We start from the raw sequence: 23,007 nt of genomic DNA on the forward strand, positions 1-23,007 counted from the left end.
GTCTGCTGAAGGCCGTGCTCTGTGGCCAACGTAAGAACAGCCCGTGACGCAGAGGAAGGCCAAAGCTCTGGTACAGTGACAAGGATCAAGTAAGCGCTCAAAAAATTCAGTATTCCCACTGACAATCCAACAAGTGCATCTCTCTTCACCCCTCCCCAGCCTGTCCTGCAGGCTGCAGGCCCATTGTAAGGTGGGGGTACTGGAGGGGCCTGGGTTCTGGCAGGGCAGCGGAAGCACACGGGTGAAGGTTCGTTCAGAGATGCTGACAATGTGTTTAGTACCAGGGTGTAAGCTCCCACCAGTCTCACTCCAGGGCTTCTCCAGCTGGGGGTGACAAAAAAACCCAGTCCTACCACAGTGATCAGTAGGAGAGGGGACCCAGCTGGCTGCTCCGGGGAATGGTTGGTGGGAGGGTTACAGGGGAGATCCCCTCCACTGGGGTGATGAGTAGGGACAGAGAGACAGGAAGTCGATAGGGGAGCCAGCCTGGAGCTGGAGGCATTGAGCAGGGCCCCAGTGTGTACCCGGCCTCTCCTAATTCTGCCTGCGCATCCCCCCACTAATGACACAATCCCAGCCCAGGCCCAGCTACATACCAGTGACGTCCCTTGAGATGATGATCTCCCTTCAAGGCAAAAGAAGGGACACAGGACACAATTGTACCCACAGTAACAACTGCAACACAGCCAGTATCAAGTGGAGTGCCCCAAGGGTCGGTCCTGGGGCCGGTTTTGTTCAATATCTTCATTAATGATCTGGAGGATGGTGTGGATTGTACCCTCAGCAAGTTTGCAGACGACACTAAACTGGGAGGAGTGGTAGATACGCTGGAGGGCAGGGATAGGATACAGAGGGACCTAGACAAATTGGAGGATTGGGCCAAAAGAAATCTGATGAGGTTCAACAAGGACAAGTGCAGAGTCCTGCACTTAGGACGGAAGAATCCAATGCACCGCTACAGACTAGGGACCGAATGGCTAGGCAGCCGTTCTGCAGAAAAGGACCTAGGGGTTACAGTGGACGAGAAGCTGGATAGGAGTCTACAGTGTGCCCTTGTTGCCAAGAAGGCCAATGGCATTTTGGGCTGTATAAGTAGGGACATTGCCAGCAGATCGAGGGACGTGATTGTTCCCCTCTATTCGACATTGGTGAGGCCTCATGTGGAGTACTGTGTCCAGTTTTGGGCCCCTACAAGAAGTATGTGGAAAAATTGGATAGAGTCCAGTGGAGGGCAACAAAAATGATTAGGGGACTGGAACACATGACTTATGAGGAGAGGCTGAGGGAACTGGGATTGTTTAGTCTGCAGAAGAGAAGAATGAGGGGAGATTTGATAGCTGCTTTCAACTACCTGGTTCCAAAGAGGATGGATCTAGACTATTCTCAGTGGTAGCGGATGACAAGACAAGGAGTAATGGTCTCAAGATGCAATGGAGGAGATTTAGGTTGGATATTAGGAAAAACTTTTTCACTAGGAGGGTGGTGAAACACTGGAATGCGTTACCTAGGGAGGTGGTGGAATCTCCTTCCTTAGAAGTTTTTAAGGTCAGGCTTGACAAAGCCCTGGCTGGGATGATTTAGTTGGGGATTGGTCCTGCATTGAGCAGGGGTTTGGACTAGATGACCTCCTGAGGTCCCTTCCAACCCTCATATTCTATGATTCTAACTTCTGAATAGTCCACTGAGAAAAAACAAACGTCACAGGGATCCCAAGCTCCACCAACAACCTACATCAGGGGTCACTTGGAAAATGGGGCCTGCGCTCTCCAGAACGGAACCTCTTCCAATTACTTCCGGCTCCAATCTCAGGCAGTGGAGATTCCATCCAGAAAAGAAGCCTGCTTTGACTTCAAGCAGCTGGAATGTGAATCCAGACAGGATGAGAGCCTAGGCCTCCAGCCAAGTATCCTGTCTCCAACAGTGGCCAGCACCAGATGCTGCAGAGAAAGGTGTAAGAGCCTTGGAATGACGGCCCATAGGGGAACTTCCCTCCTCACCCTGAAGCAGGAAGGTCAGATCCCTGTCCAAATTCTTCTTTATTTTTTACCTCGATTATCCCAACTCTGGACTTTTTCATTGTCATATAAATGTCCAATTCTTTCTTGAATCCTGCTGAGCTCTTGGGCTCACTAATATCTTGTGACAATGAGTTCCATGGGCTAATTATGTGTTTGTTCCCTTTTATCAGTTCTGAATTTGCCCCCTTTCAGTTTCATTGACTGTTCCTTTTTTCTTGTGTTGTGAGATGGGGAGAACAGATGTTCCCAGTCTATTTTCTCCATTCCATTCATTATTTTGTACACATTTACCATGCCCCCTCTAATGCATTTCCACTCTAAGATTTCTGACTTTTCAATCTCTCTGCATATGGAAGACGTATATAAAATAAATGTCCTAAATTGTTAGGTTAATAATAAAAAGGGTCTAATCCGAGGTAGCTCAGTAGAAATTAACTTTATTAAAAATCACATTAGAAAAGAAGCAGTTTCAAATAGCTCTTCCTTAGCTGATTGTATTAAAATCCACTTATCTTCTATAACTAATAGGAAAACTTTCCAGCAATCAATGGAGTAATCAAGAAGAGGTGCTGCGTGATAGCTGCTAAGCAAAAAATTCACTGCCCTGATGATTCTGATCATCTCCACTGGGGACAAGTGACTCCTTTCATCGTCTTGCTTTTCCTCACTCAGGGATATGGTTTGTAAACTACAACAAGTAGATAAAGAAACAACTTTTAAATATAATTACGGTTGTAGTACTGTATCGCTGGAGTTTAACTGATGTATATGCCATTCTATAGCCTAATGTATTATCTAGGCTTTCATCTCATATCTCGATTACTGCAGCAGCCTCCCCTCTGGCCTCAAGAAATACGATCTTCACCAGCTCAGATCCACTGTGAGAGCTGCAGCCAGGCCCATCCCTAGGGGTGTGCGCGGCCCAGGGCGGAAGTGACGAATCCATCACTTCTGGGACTGACCCGTCACTTCCGGGACTGACCATGCCAGCCAACTGAGCCGGCCTGCATGGCCCCTCAAAGCGCAGGGCCTGGAGCGGTCACCCCAGTTCGCCATACTCTATGCACAGCTCTGACTACAGCAAAGATCATTCTCCTGGCCCGTTGCTTTGACAAGTCACCACTCTCTTTGCATCCCTCCACTGGCTCCCACGTCTCTATCGCATCAAACATAAGCTGCTTGTCTTTACCTTCAGGGCCCTTCACAGCCTATCTCTTCCTACCTCTCCTCTCTCATTTGTTATTGAGATACCTAGTCCCACCTTCACTCAGTCCATGATCCCAGCCTCCATCGCCCACTTTAAAATTTTGAAAATTTAACAACAAGCATCTTCATGCTTTCTCCCATGCTGCCCCTCATGCATCGGAGGTGCTGTCCATAAATAGCCTCAATGCTACCTCATTACCCTCCTTTGCAACCCTTCTCAAAACACTCCTTTGCTGAGATGCCTACAAAAAGTTGACAATGGTTCAGCTGCTGGTGTGCTCAGATCGCTGCTCATCATGCTGACCAATATATTGTCTCATTGTTTCTTGTACTCCCCGTCTGACTGTTTCCATCTGTCTCTTTTCTTGTACTGAGATTGTAAGCCCCTTGGGGCAGGGACTGTCTTTTTTTCCCTGTGTCTCTACAGCACCTAGCACAATGGGGCTGTTAGGTACGACTGCATACAAATAATAAACAGCAATGGTACAGAATAATAGAAGGAGTTGCTTTCCTCTAATATTGAACAAGGAGCTTTAAAACAAAATGCAAACCTAGAATAACAGAAGTGTAGGATTGGAAGGGACCTCGAGAGATCATCTAGTCCACCTGACCCCTGACGCTGAGGCAGGATCAAGTAAACCTAGAGCATCCCTGACGGGTGTTTGTCCCACCTGCTCTTAAAGAGCTCCAATGACAGGGATTCCACAACCTCCCTTGGAAGCCTGTTCCAGAGCTTAACTAGCCTTATAGTTAGAAAGTTTTTCTTAATAGGTAACCTAAATCTCTCTTTCAGCCTATTATGCTAATTACATCTTCTACTATCTTCAGTGGGTATGGAGAACAAATTATCACCTTCCTCTTTAAAACAGCCCTTAGCATACTAGAAGACTATCAAGTCCCCCTTCAGCCTTCTTTTCTCAAGACTAAACATGCCTATTTTTAAAAATCTTTCCTCATCAATCAGGTTTTCTAAACCTTTTATCATTTTTGTTTTTCTCTTCTGGATTCTCTTCAGTTTGTCAACATCTCTCTTTAAATGTGGTGCCCAAAACTAGACACAGAACTTCAGGTGAGGCCTCACCAGTCCTGAGCAGAGCGGGACAATTACCTCCTGTGTCTTACATACAACACTCCTGTTAATACACCCCAAAATAATATTAGCCTTTTCCACAACTCCATTATATACATATTAACTGATTCATATTTAATTTGTGATCCACTATAACCCCTAGATTCTTTTCAGCAGTACTATTGCCTAGCCAGTTATTCCCCTTTCTGTATTTGTGGGTTTGATTTTTTTCTTCCTAAGCGAAGCAATTTGCACTTGTCTTCATTGAATGTCATGTTGTTGCTTTCAGACCAATTCTCCAATTTATCAGCACCCTCATTTCTTTTATCACAGGCCCCACAGGAGCAGCACCATTACTCAGGAGTAACAAACACTCTGTTACACCATTCTTGTTCACTCCATCCTGTTCTCCCTTCTTTGTGGGAAGCACTGGAACAGGCCCTTGGCAGGCTGTGCTGAGCACATAGGCATGGATCCCTCCTTCAAAACAATCTGCCCTGTTTCCACTTTAAGCAGGTCACTTTAATTGAACTTTGTCCCAACTACCCATGGTATGAGATGTTCCCATCTCACTGGCTGTGGTTCTTGGTGGAGGGGTGACTTAGAATCATAGAATATCCAGGTTGGAAGGGACCTCAGGAGGTCATCTAGTCCAACCCCCTGCTCAAAGCAGAACCAATTCTCCAATTTTTACCCCAGATCCCTAAATGGCCCCCTCAAGGATTGAACTCACAACCCTGGGTTTAGCAGGCCAATGCTCAAACCACTGAGCTATCCGTGAACCTTGAATTAAATTTTAAATTTAACATTTTTATTGAAAAGCTTGAGAAGAACAGTCCACACCTCTTTATGCTGCTGCCCTTGGACACAAATCCCAGGAAACTGGAATTGCTCACCCTGGATTTGCCTCTGTCCCATCAGAGGTGTAGTCCTAAATCTGAAGGTACACCACTAAAAGGGGCAGTGAGAGCAGGGGATGAGGCCAGGGTCCGAAGGAAGATGGGTGGAGGGGGTTATAGGGCTGGGGGGGGGGCTAGGGCTCAGGTTAGCCATGTCTAGCAGGGGCTAATGGCTGGGGCACAGGTGTGTGGAGCGTGGGTGGTGTAGAACTAGCTTTGGCCTGGTGTGGATCATGTTTCTTGGTGAATTATCCCAGCAGGATTAGGAATCCTAGGGAAATTTCTCCTTGTTCACCCCCCATTCCACTTTCAGCTTCTGCCCACAGATACTTGCATGGGCGGCGGGTATAATAGACCTTCCCTGGCTGGAGACACTGCCTCGGGACACTGGGCTGGGACTGCTCCAGCTGGGGCTGCTTGGGCCGGGGCTTGGGTTGGTCGGTCAGCTGGGGCTGGCCTGGGTTTGGGGCTGGCCTGGAGATCCTCTGGTGAAGGGGGGTGGGTGGGACTTGGGGTTCCAGCCGTCCAGGGGCTTCTCCAGCTACGGGAGAGGGGGCATGGGGGGGCTCAGGGCTCCTGACATGGGGAGTAGGGCTGTGTGCAGAAGGGGCGGGGCTGCGAGGCTAGCCTCCCTGAAGGGATGGTCCACCTGCCGCCCATGGATACTCCTCCCTTCTCTGGGGGCTGTAAATAACAACTGCCCCCACTGTATGTGCACATCCACCCCCCTTCCTGTGGGACCTTGTCTGTTCCTATCAGCCTGCCCCAGTGCCTCTCTTGTGCCCCTGTACGGCTAATCCTCCACTCCCATCTGTCCCGCTCCCTCTGCATCTGTCCTTTGGTGTCTGGGCTGGTTTGTCCCTTTGTCCATCTGTAAAAGCTTCCTGGCCAGAGGCTTGATGCGCCAGGGATTCTGCTGCTGTGGGCTCCTAGGTGAGAAACCTCCCACCTCCGGGAGCGTCCAAGTTTCCCCACACCTGCTGCACCACTAACTAAAATAAGTTCCAAGTCATTAGGGGGCTGCAGATGGCGCCGACTCCGTGCCAGGCACAGAGTGGCCGCAGGGTTCAGGCACTTCCCATAGGCACCAGTGACTGCTAGGTGGTGGAGACACAGAGGAACAGCAGCAGGGAGTGCAGCCGGGCGTGTTGTGGCTCAACTACATCACTGCTCCCATACTGATTCCTCTGCTCCATCCCTGCCCCCATATACTCCAAATGTCCTTCCTCCCCCCACAGCTGGGTGTCTGCATTTCCTAAATAGCAAAAGACACCTGGTCATAGCAGCTTGCCTGGTCCTTTATATAAGGGTCCCCATTTTGTTAGTTGGTGACTTTAGGTCCCTCTGTTTGAGAACTGGGCCTGGATGAACAATAGAAGTCATAAGTCTCAGTTCTAGGCAGGAGGTAGGTGTCCAGACACCTAGAGTGGGGCAGCAGCGCACATGCCCAGAGGCAGCAACACAGGCACTGAGGGAACTTTTACTGCAAAAACTTAGGTGTTCAGTGAGTTTAGGTGCCTACAGTGGAAACTAAGTATGGGTCCCCACCCCACCCCACCTCCCTTACCTGCTCACACACTGGGTTTCTGCAACGTTTCTGAAGCCAAAGCCCGAGCCCTACTGACTGGGGCTGAAGCCAAAGCCGAAGCCCGAGCCCTGCCACAGGGGCCCCCTCTGGTGTGTGGTTCCAGACAATTGCCCTGCTTGCTACCCCCTAATGCCGTCCCTGGGAGACTGCAAGAGAAGCACTGGTTGCATGGAGCTGAGAGAAAGCCAAGAGAAACAGCTTTTTGGGCAGAGTGCTGGCTGGAAAGGCAGGCTTGGAACTGTGAGAAAAGAAACCGTCTCCTGTTGTTTAACCCTACTGTGTTCAGGGGAAAAGGACTTTGTGTTTATTCTTTGTAAATAAACAGAATTGCGTCAGAGAAATACCCGATTCATACCATCAGTTTCTCCACCTAATTGAAACATCCTGCAAGATCCCAAATATTGTCTAACTGCTCGTGCCAATAGGAAGTAACAAGTGTGACGTTGCACCCCATAAGGCTTAATGGGAATATGCTTATGAATGTATATATGACATAACTGGAATATGTTTTATGCTACATATGCTATGTAACATATCTCTGCAAAGGTTATGATCTACTGAATCTATTCATCCTATTTGTATGCATGTGTCATTTTTGTATTCAAAGTTATGAATATTGTCTGTGTACTGGTTTGATTTTAAGTAGCCTTAGTAAGGCATTTGGGCAACTTCTTCAGAAAGGAATTTGCAAGTTAAGTGCCCAATCAAGAAACACTTAATGGACAATGGATCTTGGAAGACTCCAATCCACATAAGAAGTCTACTTGAGGAAATTCAAGGTAGCATGTGAACCATGGCTGCTACCTGTAAGTTCTGAGTTATGCATGGACCTGTGACTTGCCCATGTGACTCTAAAACTCCATCTTGTAGCTGAGATTCTACACAGGGGGAGGGAGGGGTGTCCACCCACAAGAGAAAGTCTATTTAAACCCCTGGGAGACCCCTCCATTTGGTCTTCAACTGGCTCAAGAGATAGCCTCTCCACCCCCAAGGATACCTGAAAGAAACTGGAACAAAGGACAGCAACTACAGGGGGTGTGAGTGACTGCTGGACCCAGACTAGAAGGAGACTAGTCTGTAAAAGAGGCTTACTGGAACACCTCTGAGGGTGAAGTTTTATCTGTATTCAGTTTTCTTACTGTATCAGGCTTAGACTTGCATGTTCTATTTTATTTTGCTTGGTAATTCACTTTGTTCTGTCTGTTACTACTTGGAACCACTTAGATCAAAGGGATAAATGAACTCTAAAGTCAGAGGAACACAAGACACAGGACTAGAGGGGACCTCCTGGGCCAGCAAATCCAGTGGGCAACGCTGTCATATAATCCTGTTCATAAACATATCAAGCTGTATCTTAATACTAATTAGGGTGTTTTCCCCCATTCCTCCTATTGTTCTAGAACCTCACCCTTCTGTTGGTTAGAAACCTTCTTCTTATTTCTAGACTAAATTTATTCATGGCCTGTTTATCCCCATCTGTTCTTGTGCCAAAATTTTCCTTTAGCTTCAGTAACTCTTCATCCTCCCTGGTGTTAACCCCCTGATGTATTCATAGAGAGCAATAAGATCCCCCTCAGCCTTTGTTCTGCTAGGCTAAACAAGCAACCTCTCCCAGTCTCCTATTGTAAGATTGGCTCTCCATTCCCATGATCATCCTTTTCTGCACCTGGTCCAGTTTGAATTCACCTTTCTGGAACATGGGTGCCCAAAATTGTACACACTATTCCATATAAGGTCTGACAAGGGCCTTGTACAGTTGCATTAATACTTCTCTTTCTCTACTGAAAATGCCTCACCTGATACCTCCTAGGATTGCATTTGCCTTTTTCACAGATGCTTCACATTAATGGTTTGTAGTCATCCTATGATCGCCCACATACCCAGGTGTCTCTCCTTCTCTGTAGTTTCCAACTGATGAACCCCCAGTGCGTAACAGAAATTCTTCTTATTAGTCCCTAAGTGCATGACTTTGCAATGTGTGCTATCGGATTTAATCCCATTTCTATTACTTCAGTCCTCAAGATCACCCAATTCTTCCTGTATAATATTGTGATTCTCCTCTGTATTGATGATGCCTCCCAACTTTGTATCGTAGGCAAATTTCATTAACAAACTCTGACTTTCTCTGCCTAGGTCATTAATGAAAATATTAAATCAGATTGGTCCCAACAATGACCCTTGAGTAGGGATGGGCAAACTTTTTGGCCTGAGGGCCACATCTGGGTATGGAAATTGTATGGCGGGCCAGGAATGCTCACAAAGTTGGGGGTTGGAGTGTGAGAGCGGGTAGTGGCTCCAACTGGGGGTGCAGGCTCTGGTCTGGGGCCAGAAATGAGGAGTTCAGGGTGTGGGAGGGGGCTCCAGGCTGGCACAGAGGATTAGGGTGAAGTGGGGGGTGAGGGCTCCAGCTGGGGATGTGGGCTCTGGGGTGGGGCTGGGAATGAGTGGCTTGGGATGCAGGAGGGTGCTCTGGGCTGGGACTGAAGGGATCGGAGGGGGTCAGGGCTGGGGTAGGGGGTTGGTGCACGGGAGGAGGTCAGGGATGCAGGCTCTGGGCGGCGCTTACATCAAGTAGCTCCCGCAAGCTCCGGCTTCTATGTGGAGGCATGGCCAGACAGCTCTGCGTGCTGCCCCATCCACAGGCACTGCCCCTGCGGCTCCCAGAAGCAGCAGCGTGTACACTTCCGGCTCCTATGTGGAGGTGAGGCACCAGCCAGGTGGCTCTGTGTGCTGCCCTGTTCGCAGGCGCTACCCCTGCAGCTCCCATTGGCTGGAGTTCCCACCAATGGGAGCTGCGGAACTGGTGCTTTGGGTGGAGGCAGCGTGCGGAGCCTCCTGGCTTCCCCTATGCATAGGAGCTGGAGGAGGGACATGCCACTGCTTCCAGGAGTCACGCGGAGCCACAGCATGTGCGGAGTGGGATAAACCCCTGACTCTGCTCCCCAGTGGGAGCTCGAGGACCGGATCAAAAGGTCTAATGGGCCGGATGTGGCCTGCCGGCCGTAGTTTCTCCAACCCTGCCCTTGAGGAACTTCACTAGTATCCTCGCTCCAGCCTGACAGTTCTTTCAGCACAACCTTTCCAGTTCCTCACCCACCTTGCAATTCCTGTACTAATCTCCCTCTTCTCTAATTTAGCTAACAATTTCCCCTGGGGAATTGTATCAAATGCTTTACTTATGGGCAAGTAGATTAGACCTACTGTGTTTCCCTTGTTTAAAAAACTCAGTTATTTTATCAAAGAAAGAGATAAAGTTAGTCTGACACAATCAGTATTTTAGAGCTCTTTGAGTGTGAGTTCCAGAGCCAGGGGCCATCACACAGAGCTGACAGTATTTCCGCATTTCCTTTTCAATCTGACATCACGATGTATGAAAGTACCAGTACTAACCTCTTGTTGAATAAATGTTTTGGTCTGTTTGAGTGAATCTATTTCCTCTTTGATCTTCATGTCATGTGCACCTGACATCTTCTCTTCAATCTTTGTGTCACACAGATCAATCAATTGCTTGTGGAGGCAGGAGAGAAAAAGATAAAATGACAATATCCTACGTACAATTTGTAGTTCTGCTGGAAGCATTAGTGCCCATAACTCCCCCTTGAAGTTAAAATGAGTTAAGAATGCTCAGAATCTCAGAAGAGATCAGGACCCACTGCATATAGTTAATTACTCCCAATTTAAACAATGTAAAATGCACCCAGATACCAGAGCAGTGGCTGCACTGTGCTTATAACTAGGGGGTCATATGGTTTGTTCCTTGTCTTGGCCAAGCTTTTTGCACACACCTGGGGCTTCTTGCATCTCTCTATCTCCCACAACAAACTCGCTGTGTGTCCCCCTCCAATCCCCCTCTATTTCAGGGACTCTCTGAAACTCTCCCAACCCCTCCCCCATGCCCGGGGCTCTGTGTGTCCCCCGCACCCCAGTCCTCTCCTGCCTCATGCCAGGGTTTCCCAATCTGCCACCCCTTCCAGGGGCTCAGTGTCCAACCCCATTCTCCCATCCCATGCCTCCTCATCTCCCCTGCCCCATCCATTATTATTTTTCTTCTTCCTCTCTGGGAGGTTGTGTCATTCAGGGGGTCACCATGTCAAACTCTATTAGGAGGATAAGCACAGCTGAGCAGGCATTAATGGTGCCATCAACCAGCTGTTTGATCTATAGACAAATGTAGAACTGTTTGAAACCATGGCTGTGCTAAACAGATGGTCCCCTTTTTTGGAAAATGGGGACACATGGAGCTCTTGTACAGACAGACAGAGAAAAATGCCATCATCTTGAGCAGATGGCCTTGCCAACTTGGCCAATAAACAATAGTAATTGTAAATCAGAATAAATTATTAAACTGCCAGCAATAGATAGCACAAGCAAATCCCCATCTTGTAATACCACTGTGATGATATCCAGTAAAGCTAAAGCACCCTCAAAAATACAGTTTGCTCTATGCCAGCGGTTCCCAAACTTGTTCCGCCGCTTGTGCAGGGGAAGCCCCTGGCGGGCCGGGCCAGTTTGTTTACCTGCCGCGTCCGCAGGTTCAGCCGATCGCAGCTCCCAGTGGCTGCGGTTCGCTGCTCCAGGCCAATGGGGGCTGCTGGAAGCGGCGCGGGCCGAGGAATGTACTGGCCGCCGCTTCCAGCAGCTCCCATTGGGCTGGGGCAGCGAACCGCGGCCACTGGGAGCCACGATCGGCCGAACCTGTGGACGCGGCAGGTAAACAAACCGGCCCGGCCCGCCCGGGGCTTTCCCTGCACAAGCGGCGGAACAAGTTTGGGAACCGCTGCTCTATGCTATAGAGATGAGTAGAATCATAAAATCACAGACTTAAAAGGGACCACAAGGGTTAGCTAGTCTAAACCCCTGACATTGTAGGCACTGACTCCGTGGGTGCTCCAGGACTTACGCACCCATGGAAAAAAATAGGGGGTACTCTGCACCCACCAGCCACCGTGGTTTTGGCACCGGGCTGGCTGCCGATCAGCTGTTTGGTGGGGCCCCGGGGCTGGCTGCAGAACAGCGAGAGGCTGGCCGGAGGTGCTTGGGAGAGGGGGTGGAGAGGGACAGGAAGAGGCAGAGCAAGGGCAGGGCCTTGGAAGAAGAGGTCAAGTAGGAGTGCGGCGAGATGGGACGGAGCGGAGCAGGGGTAGAGCACCCACGGGCAAAAACAAAAGTCAGTACTTGTGCCTGACATCCTGACCCACGTGTGGCAGAACCACCAGCTGGGCAGACAGAGCAACCCCAAGCTGACGGGTGAGCTGGGCGAGGGCCATGCCTTCCAGCCCTGCACCCGCGGCCAGCAAATCTGGTGCGACCCATGCAGGTATTTCATCTGGGGTGGGCCGAAGAAGAGTCTGCAGTGAGCCCATTGCAAGTTCACCTGCCACTATTGGTGCCACACCTTGATCCATCTGGACTGCAGCGGCCCATGGTACCAGGATAGCGACCTGTCCGAGGCCAAGGAACAAAGTGGGAAGAAAGACACAAAGGTGGATGAGCAGATTGACTTGGAGAAGCCAGTTCTGATCCAGGCCAAGATCGAGTAGAAGATAAAGGAAGTACAACAGCCAGATCAACAGCAACCTCTTCGTGAGCCTTCGTGAACAAAAATGGCTCTTACACTGACTTCATCAAGGTACAGCTGAAGCTGATCAACAATCCCCACAAATTCACCCTGTTTCAGAAAGCTAAGAAGGATGATCAAGTGTACCTGCTGATACTCTCGGTTGATGTCCCGTCTCTCCAGCTGCTGGCTGGCGCCAGTGTGAAGCTCCTCAGCTTCATTCTGAACGAGAATGAGACCAGAGAGTAAATACAAACTTTTATAGAATACCACCAAAGGGAATGAATACTATAACCAGAAACACTCAATCACTCTCTCCCAAGATGTAGAGTCATTCTTTTCCTTGAAGTTTAACAGTAGTTTATAAAAGGCACAATTCACAACTAAACTTTGGATCAATAGTTTGGGAATCATTTTGCAGAGCAATTTGACTACTTTCCTCTCCTTCTCAAGAGCATTCCTCTCTTTTTCAAGCTCATTCTGCTTCTTTTCAGCCTCATTCTTGAGTATGAGCTTTTCATCAGCTTCAATCTTTTCTATCTCCTCTATAATCTTCTTCAACTTCTTGTTTGTTTCTGTCAGATCCTCTTTGTTCTTAGCCTTTTTTCATCCAATTGTTTAGTGACGTACAGCTGTGTGTAATGAAATCAGTAACAGATTCTACTGTACAATAGGCCAGCCAAAACCAAGTTTCAATAGATACATATCCCTTAGTTTTTCTATATTAAGAGAATACTAAGGTTGCTAAGTCAATCACTCACAGATACAACAAAATTAAATGGCAAAAAAAATTGTTAATAGAGAGCTAAGGTTGCCCAGTGGTATCTTGAGCTCTTCCAGAATGTTGAGTTCAGCAACACTCAAATGTCTGAAAACCCAGAAATACATAGTTAAGGTAACACCCATGTAACCTTAACTCTGCCCCCTGCAGTTGGCACTGGTCCCTGGGGATTATCTATATGAGCTCCAGCTGCATTCCCTGTATTACAGTGGTTCTCAAACTTTTGTACTGATGACCCCTTTCATATAGCCAGCCTCTGAGTGCGACCCCCTCTTATAAATAAAATACACTTTTTCATATAAATAACACCATTATAAATGCTGGAGGGAAAGCAGGTTTTAGGGTGGAGGCTGACAGCTCGTGACCCCTCTGTAATAACCTCGTGACCACCTGAGGGGTCCTGACCCCCAGTTTGAGAACCCCTGCTGTATTAGCTATACCTGCATTGAATGGTGGAGGAATAAGTTGGAGCAGGTTTGTAGCCGTTTGTTTGTAAAATGACGTGATCTGAGGATTAGTTTGAGGAGCATCATAGAGCTGAGACTGTGATCTGAGGAGACCTGGGTCTGAGTTCCACCATGTATGTTATCAAAGGAAAAAGGTCCATATGTACCTTGAGGTTCCAGTCTGCATCATTTCAATACAGAATTATGTGAGTTGTGGCAGTGGCAGGGCCATGGGTATTGCCAGTAGTGAGGTGGGACATCAGAACAGTCTGTGGATTTAAGGACAGGTAGAGGAAAGTACAGGTTGAGGCGGTATCCTGTATGCAGGTGTGAAGGGGTTGTAACAGGCTATGAAGTGGTCGTTCAGTTTTACAAGTGCGGTATGGTGTCTGGGGAGTAGGTTCAGTGTTTGTGTACAGAACAGGTGCAGGCAGCGCTTGTCCATTACAGTGAAAAGGCAGAGTGGGAGTGTGGATGCTGTGGGCATATTGGGGCATTGTTCAAAGAGGGCAGAGTTAAGGTTGTATAGGCATTTACCTCAACTCTGTATTTCCTGGTTGTGGCATTATGTGCTCCAAAGCAGCACCCTGGAACCCCCATATTCACAACTGTCATATAATTATGATATGTTTTGTACAAAGGATACCTTGTGAAGTTTCATTTTAAAAGTCTTGATCTGTTGAACATTAATATCCTGTTGGATTGTACGTGCTGTCATTGTATGTGAAGAAATGAAGTTTTGCTATGTGTGTGTTACTGAAATATGTTGTGAGGTTGGGAACACCCACAACCAGCCTTTCAGGTGCAACAGTGGAGGAGCCAGATATTCTGATGGCCCATTGAAGGGAATCCACACTCACAAGGACTGTCACAGGACCTGTATACAATGGAGACTTCTCAGAGAGAGCAAGTCGACAATCGAGACTGCTCGACTCATGTCACAGCCAAAGTATCTTTCCAGCAAGCTGGAAGAAACTATAAAAGAGGGGCAGTGATATCATCATTTGGGCTCAGTCCCCCCACAACTCAACACCTGGAAAAACGTTAGGAGAAAAACGTTAGATTTTGAACTGGGAAGGGGGTCCCAGGCTGGAAAGGAGTTCCAACCTATGTAGTGAAGATCTGTTACCTGTTTGTTCCATTTATCTGGGTGAGACACAGCTTGATTCACATCCTGTGTAGTTTATAGAACTAAGACTGTGAATTTGTTTTATTTCTTAGGTAACTAACTTTGATCTTTATGCCTACTACTTATAATCACTTAAAATCTATCTTTTTGTAGTTAATAAATTTGTTTTATATTTTACCTAAAACAGTGGGTTTTGGTTGAAGTGCTTGGCAAATCTGGTCAGGTTACAAAGGCTGGTGCACACCCACTTTCCTTTGTAAAAGTGGCGGACTGGGTAATAAACTTACACTGGTTGGGCTTCTGACCAGGGCAGGAAGGTATAGTTCTGAGGTGCAAGGCTGGGTAGCTGGAGAGAATTGGCTGGAGCCTCTCTATTGTTGGTTCATGAGTGGCTGGGAGAAGCATTCATGTAACTCAGCTGCGTGTGTCCCTCCCTGTGGATGTCTGTGTAAGTAAAATGCCTGTAAGAGGGTTGTAGCTTGTCACAGCATCACAGTGTGAGAGGGAGCCCAGATGGGTGGACACAAGGCCCAGTGGTACCCCAGTTCCAGGCTGCACCTCAAGAATACCCATCACACTGGTTTTCAGACATTTGAGTTTTGCTGAACTTGACTTTCTGGAAGGGCACAGACATCACTGGGCGACCTTAATTCTGTATTAATGGTGGTTTTTTGCCATTAAATTCCCTAGTTTTTCAAATAGAATTTTTTTGGTCGAAGTTTGTGGTCATTTAGACAGCTGTAGTCCTCATCCAGGTTTGCAGTTGATATGCTACTGTGTGATATGTGTCAGCCAGAGTCCATGGGCTTAGTTTTCAGGGTGCCTCCCCCCCACCCCCAAACAGAGGCCCAGGCCAGAAGTGGAGGGGGTGGTCCAGAGTTGCTTCTCCTGCTGGGTGCTGGACAGTGCCTCCTGGGTCCTAATGCTGGTCTTCTTCATTCTACATGTGCTGGGCGCCCTATATGGCCACCATCCTGTTTTCTGTACAACAGTGGGTGCCTGTGGGTGGGGTCAGGGCAAGGAGGCAAGGGGGTGAGGTGTGGGGAAGAGGTAATGGGGAAGAAAGAGGGATGCGCTAGGGTAGGGGGAGGAGAAGGGGATAGTGGAATGGGGCAGGGGGAGGGGGATGTGGGAGTTGGAGATAGGAGCAGAAGACAGTGGGGAGAGGAAAGGTGGTGGGGAGGGGGAGGAGAGGGGACAAGGCAGGGGGCAGTGAAGAAGGGTGATGGGATAGGGAAGAGAAGGGGATAGGGGAATGGGAGGGAAGCAGGAGCCCCACATGCAGTGGCCCATTGGTAGCATCAGTAGCTGGGGCTCCTCTGTTAAGCTGGCCCATCCTCCCCCAGCACTGACAGCCCACCTCCAGGGGATACCCCTGCCACAGGTACCCCCTCCAGTGCCCTCCAAATACCCCCTCCAACACCTCTCCAAATACCTCCTCCAGCTCTCCTCCCTCTCCCCCCAGCAGTGTCCTCTATTTGGGAATTTGAAACATGTAAGCCTAGGGGTTGCTCCTTTCTCACAGCCTTGTTTTCTGGAGCTGGCGGGAGCAAGTCCACCCTGCCAGCAGCAGCTGCCTGCCTGCAGCCCCATAGGCTGGGCACTGAGCTCGTATGCCCCAGCTCAGAGCTCAGGCTGGGTGACCACGAGCCCGGCAGCCACGGGGCTGGAGCAGGACAGCCGGGGCAATTCCGCTCTGCACACAGTGTGGGGAGAGTGATGCAATGGCAGGTCCCTGGGTACTGAGCGCGGTGTGGCCAGGTAGCTGAGAGGCAGGTGCCAAGGGGGATGAGTGCTGCAGGGAGCACTTGAGGGGGCATCTGAAGGCAGCCAGGCTCCAAGGGTGGGGCTGGCTCCAGGGTTCATTTCCAGCCAGTGCCAGGCTCCTTCAGGGCAGAGGCAAGAGTATGTCAGGGTGCACCTTGGAGCTGTGCCATCCGCCCAGCTCGGGAAGAACCAAGCTATGCAGAGGGGGCCCGCCTCAGGGAGCGGAGCAGGGCAGGGATGGCTGCTGGGCAGCCAGTGCCCCAGGTACTACAGTGCGGACAGCCAGGGGCCTGAGTGGAGCGGGCAGCTCCCACCAGCTTCCGATCCACCGGCTGCTGGCACGAGGCAACGGTTTTCAAACTGTGGGGTACATGCCCCTAGGGAGGCATGTACCCTACAGTCTGAATACTTCTGTGCTAAACAGAAGGCAGAAATACGGGAGACATGTGACTCACATACCCCCACATGTCACCTCTAGGGGGCATAAATATGATTGCTCACCCTGGGTGCTAAAATGCCTAGTTACAGTTCTGCAGAGTGGGCAGAGACAGGGGCTCAGACACCTGATGAGGAATAGGGATCCTGGCTCACATGTGGGGGCAGGGAGAGGGGTTCAGACCTGCCAATAAGGTAACCCTGCCCCAGAACCGGGCTCACATGAGGTGGGCAGGGAGGTGGGGTCAGACCCCAGTAGATGGGCAGGGGCTCCCCAGATTCTGACACACACACAGGGGGGAAGAGAGAGGGTCAGACACTCCTAGGGGGCAAAGACCACCCAGATCCCAGCTCACACGGGGATTAGAGAGAGGACTTCAGAAAAACAGACTTTGACTCCCTCAAGGAACTGATAGGCAGGATCCCCTGGGAGAATAACATGAAGGGGAAAGGAGTCCAGGAGAGCTGGCTGTATTTTAAAGAAGCCTTATTGAGATTGCAGGAACAAACCATCCCGATGTGTAGAAAGAATAGTAAATATGGCAGGTGACCAGCTTGGCTTAACAGTGAAATCCTTGCTGATCTTAAACGCAAAAAAGAAACTTGCAAGAAGTGGAAAACTGGACAAATGACCAGGGAGGAGTATAAAAATATTGCTCAGGCATGCAGGAGTGAAATCAGGAAGGCCAAATCACCTTGGAGTTGCAGCTAGCAAGGAATGTTAAGGGTAACAAGAAGGGTTTCTTCAGGTATGTTAGCAACAAGAAGAAAGTCAAGGAAAGTGTGGGCCCCTTACTGAATGGGGCAGGCAACCTCGTGACAGAGGATGTGGAAAAAGCTAATGTACTCAATGCTTTTTTTGCCTCTGTCTTCACGAACAAGGTCAGCTAGCACACTACTGCACTGGGCAGCACAGCATGGGGAGGAGGTGACCAGCCCTCTGTGGAGAAAGAAGCGGTTCAGGACTATTTAGAAAAGCTGGACGAGCACAAGTCCATGGGGCCGGATGCGCTGCATCCAAGAGTGCTAAAGGAATTGGCGGATGTGATTGCAGAGCCATTGGCCATTATCTTTGAAAACTCATGGTGATCAGTGGAGGTCCCGGATGACTGGAAAAAGGCTAATGTAGTGCCCATCTTTAAAAAAGGGAAGAAGGAGAATCCGGGGAACTATAGGCCAGTCCGCCTCACCTCAGTCCCTGGAAAAATCATGGAGCAGGTCCTCAAGAAATCAATTTTGAAGCACTTAGAGGAGAGGAAAGTGATCAGATACAGTCAGCATGGATTCACCAAGGGCAAGTCATGCCTGACTTATCTAATTGCCTTCTATGATGAGATAAACTGGCTCTGTGGATGAGGAGAAAGCAGTGGATATGTTATTCCTTGACTTTAGCAAAGCTTTTGATATGGTCTCCCCAAGTATGCTTGGGGAGCAGCAAGTTAAAGGAATATGGGCTGGATGAATGGACTATAAGGTGGATAGAAAGCTGGCTAGATTGTCGGGCTCAACGGGTAGTGATCAATGGCTCTGTGTCTAGCTGGCAGCCAGTATCAAGCAGAGTGCTCCAAGGGTTGGTTCTGGGGCCGGTTTTGTTCATTAATGATCTTGAGGATGGCATGGATTGCACCCTCAGCAAGTTTGCAGATCACACTAAACTGGCAGGAGTGGTAGATACACTGGAGTGTAGGGATAGGATACAGAGGGACCTAGACAAATTAGAGGATTGGGCCAAAAGAAATCTGATGAGGTTCAACAAGGACAAGTGCAGAGTCCTGCACTTAGGATGGAAGAATCCCATGTACTGCTACAGACTAGGGACCGAATGGCTAGGCAGCAGTTCTGCAGAAAAGGACCTAGGGGTGACAGTGGACGAGAAGCTGGATATGATTCAACAGTGTGCCCTTGTTGCCAAGAAGGCCAATGGCATTTTGGGATGTATATGTAGGGGCATTGCCAGCAGATCAAGGGACATGATCGTTTCCCTCTATTTGGCATTGGTAAGGCCTCATCTAGAGCACTGTGTCCAGTTTTGGGCCCCACACTACAAGAAGGATATGGAAAAATTGGAAAGCGTTCAGCAGAGGGCAACAAAAATGATTAGGGGGATGGAGCATGAGACTTATGAGGAGAGGCTGAGGGAACTGGGATTGTTTAGTCTGCAGAAGAGAAGAATGAGGGGGGATTTTATAGCTGCTTTCAACTACCTGAAAGGGGGTTCCAAAGAGGATGGATCTAGACTGTTCTCAGTGGTAACAGACGACAAAACAAGGAGTAAAGGTCTTAAGTTGCAGTGGGGGAGGTTTAGGTTGGATATTAGGAAAAACGTGTTCACTAGGGAGGTGGTGGAATCTCCTTTCTTAGAGGTTTTTGAGGTCAATCTTGACAAAGCCCTGGCTGGGATGATTTAGTTAGGAATTGGTCCTGCTTTGAGCAGGGGGTTGGACTAGATGACCTTCTGAGGTCCCTTCCAACCCTGATATTCTATGATATTCAGGGGTGAAAGTAAGTTAAAGGACTTACCGGTATGCTGGAGTCCTGAGCAGGGGGCGTGGCCTCAAGTGGAAGAGGCAGGGCCTTAAATCAAGATTTAAAGGGCCTGGGGCTCCGCCTGTGGTAGGGGCAGCTGGGAGCCCCCGGGCCCTTTAAATCACCCCCGGAGCTACCAGCCTCGGGGGCGATTTAAAGGGCTCGGGGCTCCAGCTTCCGCTACCGCAGCGAGGCTCCGGGCCCTTTAAATCACTGAGGAGTCCTGGGGGCTCCTGGGTGCCACTGCTACCATGGGGCTCCAGGCTCTGGCAGAGCTTTAAGGGCCCGGGGCTCCGGGGTGGTAACGGCAGCAGGGCTCTGGTGGCGATTTAAAGGGCCAGGGTGGTAGCGGCTGCCGGAGCCCTGGGCCCTTTAAATCACCAACAGAGCCCTGCTGCCGGAGCTCTGGGGTAGTGGCGGAGGGGCTCCAGCGGCGATTTAAAGGGCCCCGGGGCCCTTTAAATTACCCACTGGAGCCCCACCACCTCTACCCTAGGTTTCCGGCAGCAAGGCTCAGACAGGGATTTAAAGGGCTCGGGGCTCCGGCAGCCGCTACCACCCCGGCCCTTTAAATCGCCACCAGAGCCCTGCTGCCGCTACCACCCCGGCCCTTTAAATCGCCACCAGAGCCCTGCCGCCACTCCATGCCTCTTTCGCACCCTTTTCCCTGGTCTTCCATTCCCCTGTCACATCACAGATTAATAGAGACTCACACTAACCTGTGGATTAAGTTTTTCAGTCACCTCTGCAGACATCTTCCAGATCTCACCTGGTGATATTTTCTGAGTGGAAACAAAATTTAAGACAACAGAAAATTATACACATGGGGCCAGATTTCCAAACGAGCTAAGGGCTAGGTTTTCAAATGCTCCACATCCACACTAAGGGCCAGATTTCCTAAACAGCTTAGCTCCCTGTGTTGAGCTCCCCTGAAAATCTGGCCCATGCTGCCTTGATTTAGAGCAGAAATGGTGAAGCTCTGGCATGTGGTAATAACTCAGCTAGCAGGGACAATAAATTGGCCCCTAGGAATCAGGGACAGTGCAGCCAGAAGAAGGGGCGATCTATGATGGCAAGAAGACCTGTTTGAAGAACAGAATTTTTATTCTGCAGGAAAGTTCAACATTTTAAAATTAGTTTCTGCTCCAAATCAGAATGAAAAAAGTCAAAAATAAATTTGCAGAACAAAAATTTTCAAAAGATGTTGATTCGGAAATGCTGAAAAGAATGGTTGCTTCCCTTACAGTAACTGGTTCTTCAAGACATATTGTACACAGGGATCCCACTTCTGGTGTGTGTATGCCCCGTGTGCTCAAGTTTGGATTTTTTGGCCAGCAGTGTCCATTGGGACTGCAACTGCATCCAGAATGCCCTCGCCCCCCTACCTGAGGGCATAAAGGGCAGGGTGGGCCCATACATCCCTCACTTCACCAATACAGAATCCCAGGGCTACAGGACTCCATAGAAGTGGGGTAAGACGGTGGGTTGTGGGATCCATGTGAACAATACAACTCGAAGAGCCACAATTACTGTAAGATAAGTCACTGTTCTTTCCCCTTCAAGTGGCTGTCCACATGGATCCCACTTCTGGTGACAAGCCAACAGTTACAGCCTGGCTTGCAGGTGGGTGCTAGGAGACCAATATTATCTCATTGTTTCCTTGTACTCCCTGTCTGTCTGTTCTCATCTGTTCTCTCTTGTCTTACACTTGGATTGGAAGCTCTTTGCGGCAGGGACTGTGTCTGCACAGTGCCTAGTAAAACAGGATCCTTGTCTATGCCTGGGGCTCTGAGGTGCTTCTGAATAACACATAATACATATTAATTTTAATAGCAAGAGTAATACTACTCATTATAGTAATAATTTAGTATCTAGTCTCTAAGAATGACCAGAATCAAATGTCTCAGGTGAATGTTTTAAATCTTCTTTGTAGACAATTATGTAGCATCCTATGGGGTAATTGGTGGTTGTTCTGTCTTCTGAATGATGATGGTTGAAATTCCTTGTGAATTAGCCAATAATAATAAACATAACCACACAGTGATGACACAAATCTCTGAACCACACTCCTGTAGTGAAAGAAGCTGGGGCAGTACAACTTCAGTGTAACTTGGGGTATAATAGACACACACTAACCTGAGTCTTGCAAAGTTGAAACAATAATGTCAATCCCTCCACTATTTCTGCTGCTCCACTGCTGACAGTTTCATTAACCTGTGACTGAAAAAGAAAAAGAAAGCCATGAGATTCCATGATTTATTATTATCAATTTCAGTTCATAGAAATGTGAACAGAAAGGAGTCTGGAGAATTTTGTCCTTATCATTTTCATCCCAGGCCTCTCTCCTTGTCCCAGAGTAGCAGCCGTGTTAGTCTGTATGTGCAAAAAGAAAAGGAGTACTTGTGGCACCTTAGAGACTAACCAATTTATTTGAGCATAAGGTTTCGTGAGATACAGCTCACTTCATCGGATGCATTCAGTGGAAAATACAATGGGGAGATTTATGTACATAGAGAACATGAAACAATGGGTGTTACCATACACACTGTAACCAGAGTGATCACTTAAGGTGAGCTATTACCAGCAGGAGAGTGGGGGGGAGGGGAAACCTTTTGTAGTGATAATCAAGGTGGGCCATTTCTAGCAGTTGACAAGAACGTGTGAGGAACAGTGGGGGAGGGGGTGGAGAATAAACATGGGGAAATAGTATTACTTTGTGTAATGACCCATCCACTCCCAGTCTCTATTCAAGCCTAAGTTAATTGTATCCAGTTTGCAAATTAATTCCAATTAAGCAGTCTCTCACTGGAGTCTGTTTTTGAAGTTTTTTTGTTGAAGTATTGCCACTTTTAGGTCTGTAATCGAGTGACCAGAGAGACTGAAGTGTTCTCCGACTGGTTTTTGAATGTTATAATTCTTGACGTCTGATTTGTGTCCATTTATTCTTTTATGTAGAGACTGTCCAGTTTGACCAATGTACATGGCAGAGGGGCATTGCTGGCACATGGTGGATGCCCAGTAAATGCCCGGGGGACGCCCTGTTGTCCCAGATACTCAGAGATTGGAAGGGAATCTCTGGAACTACTGGGTTAACTAAATCAAAAATGAATAATTTATGTCAGGTTCAATGGCCAGCTTTCACCACTCATTTGTCCCTGACTAAAGAATGGCCGGCTTGCGGAACTTTTTCCATAGACAGGATGCATTCCTTAAGAGATATTTTGGTCGATCTTAGACCGGGACAAATGGATTATTTGTTTGTATGGTATAATTATAAGCTAAAAGAAGGACGTATGGCTTTCGAAGCTGTTTGAATGGAAGAATCAAGGACGTCCTCTTTCCTCCTCCTTTTCTTATTCATCTCAGGGGTCTCCAGCCCCGCTCTAGCACCTAGCACAATGGACTCCTGGTTCATGAGTAGGGATTCTAGGAGCTACAGTGATTTGAATAAATAATAAGAATATGGGAAGGACTAGCTGATGCTAAAAAAGAATACCAGAGAGGCCAGTGCAAAAGTCTCATTTAGGACAAATTTTTTTTGTTGGCCAAGGCTCCTGCCAGAGAGTGCTAGGTCTAATGGACCAGA

At 48.5% G+C, this 23,007-nt stretch overlaps 1 protein-coding gene across 2 annotated transcripts in view; it reads right to left on the reverse strand.

The window, feature by feature from the left end:
• LOC119566370 overlaps positions 1-23,007 on the reverse strand; it is a 220,309-nt gene that overhangs the window by 11,290 nt on the left and 186,012 nt on the right. For both annotated transcript variants that reach the window (XM_043549441.1, XM_037899144.2), the window contains 4 exons: positions 21,558-21,641; positions 20,141-20,203; positions 12,485-12,559; positions 10,171-10,287 (listed from right to left, as the gene is read on the reverse strand). In XM_043549441.1, the coding sequence (XP_043405376.1) occupies positions 10,171-10,287; positions 12,485-12,559; positions 20,141-20,203; positions 21,558-21,641 (339 nt within the window). The remainder of the gene's footprint in view (positions 1-10,170; positions 10,288-12,484; positions 12,560-20,140; positions 20,204-21,557; positions 21,642-23,007) is intronic.

This window comes from Chelonia mydas, chromosome 6, assembly GCF_015237465.2.
Source record: "Chelonia mydas isolate rCheMyd1 chromosome 6, rCheMyd1.pri.v2, whole genome shotgun sequence".
NCBI lineage: Eukaryota > Metazoa > Chordata > Testudines > Cheloniidae > Chelonia > Chelonia mydas.